This window comes from Penaeus vannamei, chromosome 31, assembly GCF_042767895.1.
Source record: "Penaeus vannamei isolate JL-2024 chromosome 31, ASM4276789v1, whole genome shotgun sequence".
Taxonomy (NCBI): domain Eukaryota; kingdom Metazoa; phylum Arthropoda; class Malacostraca; order Decapoda; family Penaeidae; genus Penaeus; species Penaeus vannamei.
This window is the reverse complement of record NC_091579.1, coordinates 14204645-14209765: the sequence shown is the minus strand read 5'-3', so window position 1 is coordinate 14209765 and position 5121 is coordinate 14204645. Positions and strand designations below refer to the sequence as shown.

The 5121-nt window shown below is 59.8% G+C and overlaps 1 protein-coding gene across 1 annotated transcript; it reads left to right on the top strand.

The window, feature by feature from the left end:
* Window positions 1–1088: 1088 nt before the first annotated feature.
* On the top strand, window positions 1089–4527 carry LOC138867640 (110 kDa antigen-like). The gene is made up of 5 exons (XM_070144152.1): window positions 1089–1116; window positions 1985–2186; window positions 3273–3360; window positions 4183–4317; window positions 4414–4527. Exons 1-5 carry the CDS (start codon window positions 1089–1091, stop codon window positions 4525–4527), a joined length of 567 nt encoding a protein of 188 aa, XP_070000253.1.
* Window positions 4528–5121: the final 594 nt, after the last annotated feature.

Here is a 5121-nt window from a genome sequence, read left to right as displayed (position 1 = left end):
CTAGAGCCCGAGAAGGAGACCCAGGAAGTCACCCTAGAGCCCGAGAAGGAGACCCAGGAAGTCACCCTAGAGCCCGAGAAGGAGACCCAGGAAGTCACCCTAGAGCCCGAGAAGGAGACCCAGGAAGTCACCCTAGAGCCCGAGAAGGAGACCCAGGAAGTCACCCTAGAGCCCGAGAAGGAGACCCAGGAAGTCACCCTAGAGCCCGAGAAGGAGACCCAGGAAGTCACCCTAGAGCTCGAGAAGGAGACCCAGGAAGTCACCCTAGAGCCCGAGAAGGAGACCCAGGAAGTCACCCTAGAGCCCGAGAAGGAGACCCAGGAAGTCACCCTAGAGCCCGAGAAGGAGACCCAGGAAGTCACCCTAGAGCCCGAGAAGGAGACCCAGGAAGTCACCCTAGAGCCCGAGAAGGAGACCCAGGAAGTCACCCTAGAGCCCGAGAAGGAGACCCAGGAAGTCACCCTAGAGCTCCAGGAGACCCAGGAAGTCACCCTAGAGCCCGAGAAGGAGACCCAGGAAGTCACCCTAGAGCCCGAGAAGGAGACCCAGGAAGTCACCCTAGAGCCCGAGAAGGAGACCCAGGAAGTCACCCTAGAGCTCGAGAAGGAGACCCAGGAAGTCACCCTAGAGCCCGAGAAGGAGACCCAGGAAGTCACCCTAGAGCTCGAGAAGGAGACCCAGGAAGTCACCCTAGAGCCCGAGAAGGAGACCCAGGAAGTCACCCTAGAGCCCGAGAAGGAGACCCAGGAAGTCACCCTAGAGCTCGAGAAGGAGACCCAGGAAGTCACCCTAGAGCCCGAGAAGGAGACCCAGGAAGTCACCCTAGAGCCCGAGAAGGAGACCCAGGAAGTCACCCTAGAGCCCGAGAAGGAGACCCAGGAAGTCACCCTAGAGCCCGAGAAGGAGACCCAGGAAGTCACCCTAGAGCCCGAGAAGGAGACCCAGGAAGTCACCCTAGAGCCCGAGAAGGAGACCCAGGAAGTCACCCTAGAGCCCGAGAAGGAGACCCAGGAAGTCACCCTAGAGCCCGAGAAGGACACCCAGGGAGTCGCCCAAGAGGTCATACATATCGTTCCTACCGGAACGACATGGATGGTCTCTTCGGCGGTCTTCTGGGTAATTCAAGAGCCCGAGAAGGAGACCCAGGAAGTCACCCTAGAGCCCGAGAAGGAGACCCAGGAAGTCACCCTAGAGCCCGAGAAGGAGACCCAGGAAGTCACCCTAGAGCCCGAGAAGGAGACCCAGGAAGTCACCCTAGAGCCCGAGAAGGAGACCCAGGAAGTCACCCTAGAGCCCGAGAAGGAGACCCAGGAAGTCACCCTAGAGCCCGAGAAGGAGACCCAGGAAGTCACCCTAGAGCCCGAGAAGGAGACCCAGGAAGTCACCCTAGAGCCCGAGAAGGAGACCCAGGAAGTCACCCTAGAGCCCGAGAAGGAGACCCAGGAAGTCACCCTAGAGCCCGAGAAGGAGACCCAGGAAGTCACCCTAGAGCCCGAGAAGGAGACCCAGGAAGTCACCCTAGAGCCCGAGAAGGAGACCCAGGAAGTCACCCTAGAGCCCGAGAAGGACACCCAGGAAGTCACCCTAGAGCCCGAGAAGGAGACCCAGGAAGTCACCCTAGAGCCCGAGAAGGACACCCAGGAAGTCACCCTAGAGCCCGAGAAGGAGACCCAGGAAGTCACCCTAGAGCCCGAGAAGGAGACCCAGGAAGTCACCCTAGAGCCCGAGAAGGACACCCAGGAAGTCACCCTAGAGCCCGAGAAGGAGACCCAGGAAGTCACCCTAGAGCCCGAGAAGGAGACCCAGGAAGTCACCCTAGAGCCCGAGAAGGAGACCCAGGAAGTCACCCTAGAGCCCGAGAAGGAGACCCAGGAAGTCACCCTAGAGCCCGAGAAGGAGACCCAGGAAGTCACCCTAGAGCCCGAGAAGGAGACCCAGGAAGTCACCCTAGAGCCCGAGAAGGAGACCCAGGAAGTCACCCTAGAGCCCGAGAAGGAGACCCAGGAAGTCACCCTAGAGCCCGAGAAGGACACCCAGGAAGTCGCCCAAGAGGTCATACAGATCGTTCCTACCGGAACGACATGGATGGTCTCTTCGGCGGTCTTCTGGGTAATTCAAGAGCCCGAGAAGGAGACCCAGGAAGTCACCCTAGAGCCCGAGAAGGAGACCCAGGAAGTCACCCTAGAGCCCGAGAAGGACACCCAGGAAGTCACCCTAGAGCCCGAGAAGGAGACCCAGGAAGTCACCCTAGAGCTCGAGAAGGACACCCAGGAAGTCACCCTAGAGCCCGAGAAGGACACCCAGGAAGTCACCCTAGAGCTCGAGAAGGAGACCCAGGAAGTCACCCTAGAGCTCGAGAAGGAGACCCAGGAAGTCATCCTAGAGCTCGAGAAGGAGACCCAGGAAGTCACCCTAGAGCTCGAGAAGGAGACCCAGGAAGTCACCCTAGAGCCCGAGAAGGAGACCCAGGAAGTCACCCTAGAGCCCGAGAAGGAGACCCAGGAAGTCACCCTAGAGCCCGAGAAGGAGACCCAGGAAGTCACCCTAGAGCCCGAGAAGGAGACCCAGGAAGTCACCCTAGAGCCCGAGAAGGAGACCCAGGAAGTCACCCTAGAGCCCGAGAAGGAGACCCAGGAAGTCACCCTAGAGCCCGAGAAGGAGACCCAGGAAGTCACCCTAGAGCCCGAGAAGGACACCCAGGGAGTCGCCCAAGAGGTCATACATATCGTTCCTACCGGAACGACATGGATGGTCTCTTCGGCGGTCTTCTGGGTAATTCAAGAGCCCGAGAAGGAGACCCAGGAAGTCACCCTAGAGCCCGAGAAGGAGACCCAGGAAGTCACCCTAGAGCCCGAGAAGGAGACCCAGGAAGTCACCCTAGAGCCCGAGAAGGAGACCCAGGAAGTCACCCTAGAGCCCGAGAAGGAGACCCAGGAAGTCACCCTAGAGCCCGAGAAGGAGACCCAGGAAGTCACCCTAGAGCCCGAGAAGGAGACCCAGGAAGTCACCCTAGAGCCCGAGAAGGACACCCAGTAAGTCACCCTAGAGCCCGAGAAGGAGACCCAGGAAGTCACCCTAGAGCCCGAGAAGGAGACCCAGGAAGTCACCCTAGAGCCCGAGAAGGACACCCAGGAAGTCACCCTAGAGCCCGAGAAGGAGACCCAGGAAGTCACCCTAGAGCCCGAGAAGGAGACCCAGGAAGTCACCCTAGAGCCCGAGAAGGACACCCAGGAAGTCACTTAGTGGAAACGCTTAAGGATCCGCATCTCCAGTGTTGCCATCGATTTCCATAAGGTCACCCTAGAGCCCGAGAAGGACACCCAGGAAGTCACCCTAGAGCCCGAGAAGGACACCCAGGAAGTCACCCTAGAGCCCGAGAAGGACACCCAGGAAGTCACCCTAGAGCCTGAGAAGGAGACCCAGGAAGTCACCCTAGAGCCCGAGAAGGACACCCAGGAAGTCACCCTAGAGCCCGAGAAGGACACCCAGGAAGTCACCCTAGAGCCCGAGAAGGACACCCAGGAAGTCACCCTAGAGCCCGAGAAGGAGACCCAGGAAGTCACCCTAGAGCCCGAGAAGGAGACCCAGGAAGTCACCCTAGAGCCCGAGAAGGAGACCCAGGAAGTCACCCTAGAGCCCGAGAAGGAGACCCAGGAAGTCACCCTAGAGCCCGAGAAGGAGACCCAGGAAGTCACCCTAGAGCCCGAGAAGGACACCCAGGAAGTCACCCTAGAGCCCGAGAAGGACACCCAGGAAGTCACCCTAGAGCCTGAGAAGGAGACCCAGGAAGTCACCCTAGAGCCTGAGAAGGAGACCCAGGAAGTCACCCTAGAGCCCGAGAAGGACACCCAGGAAGTCACCCTAGAGCCCGAGAAGGAGACCCAGGAAGTCACCCTAGAGCCCGAGAAGGACACCCAGGAAGTCACCCTAGAGCCCGAGAAGGAGACCCAGGAAGTCACCCTAGAGCCCGAGAAGGAGACCCAGGAAGTCACCCTAGAGCCCGAGAAGGACACCCAGGAAGTCACCCTAGAGCCCGAGAAGGACACCCAGGAAGTCACCCTAGAGCCTGAGAAGGACACCCAGGAAGTCACCCTAGAGCCCGAGAAGGAGACCCAGGAAGTCACCCTAGAGCCCGAGAAGGACACCCAGGAAGTCACCCTAGAGCCCGAGAAGGAGACCCAGGAAGTCACCCTAGAGCTCGAGAAGGAGACCCAGGAAGTCACCCTAGAGCTCGAGAAGGCGACCCGGGAAGTCATCCTAGAGCTCGAGAAGGAGACCCAGGAAGTCACCCTAGAGCTCGAGAAGGAGACCCAGGAAGTCACCCTAGAGCCCGAGAAGGAGACCCAGGAAGTCACCCTAGAGCCCGAGAAGGAGACCCAGGAAGTCACCCTAGAGCCCGAGAAGGAGACCCAGGAAGTCACCCTAGAGCCCGAGAAGGAGACCCAGGAAGTCACCCTAGAGGCCCGAGACAGGAGACCCAGGAAGTCATGGATGGTCTCTCGGCGGACACCCAGGAAGTCACCCTAGAGCCCGAGAAGGAGACCCAGGAAGTCACCCTAGAGCCCGAGAAGGAGACCCAGGAAGTCACCCTAGAGCCCGAGAAGGAGACCCAGGAAGTCACCCTAGAGCCCGAGAAGGAGACCCAGGAAGTCACCCTAGAGCCCGAGAAGGAGACCCAGGAAGTCACCCTAGAGCCCGAGAAGGAGACCCAGGAAGTCACCCTAGAGCCCGAGAAGGAGACCCAGGAAGTCACCCTAGAGCCCGAGAAGGAGACCCAGGAAGTCACCCTAGAGCCCGAGAAGGAGACCCAGGAAGTCACCCTAGAGCCCGAGAAGGAGACCCAGGAAGTCACCCTAGAGCCCGAGAAGGAGACCCAGGAAGTCACCCTAGAGCCCGAGAAGGAGACCCAGGAAGTCACCCTAGAGCCCGAGAAGGAGACCCAGGAAGTCACCCTAGAGCCCGAGAAGGAGACCCAGGAAGTCACCCTAGAGCCCGAGAAGGAGACCCAGGAAGTCACCCTAGAGCCCGAGAAGGAGACCCAGGAAGTCACCCTAGAGCCCGAGAAGGAGACCCAGGAAGTCACCCTAGAGCCCGAGAAGGAGACCCAGGAAGTCACCCTAG

Bases quoted from the DNA above. Each gene is read 5' to 3' on its own strand.
- LOC138867640 (XM_070144152.1), top strand. From the start codon at position 1,089: ATGGATGGTCTCTTCGGCGGTCTTCTGG. The intron at 2,187-3,272 runs GCCCGAGAAGGA...CCGCATCTCCAG, and splicing joins ACCCAGGAAGTCACCCTAGA to TGTTGCCATCGATTTCCATA. The intron at 4,318-4,413 runs GTCACCCTAGAG...AAGGAGACCCAG, and splicing joins TCGAGAAGGAGACCCAGGAA to GAAGTCACCCTAGAGCCCGA.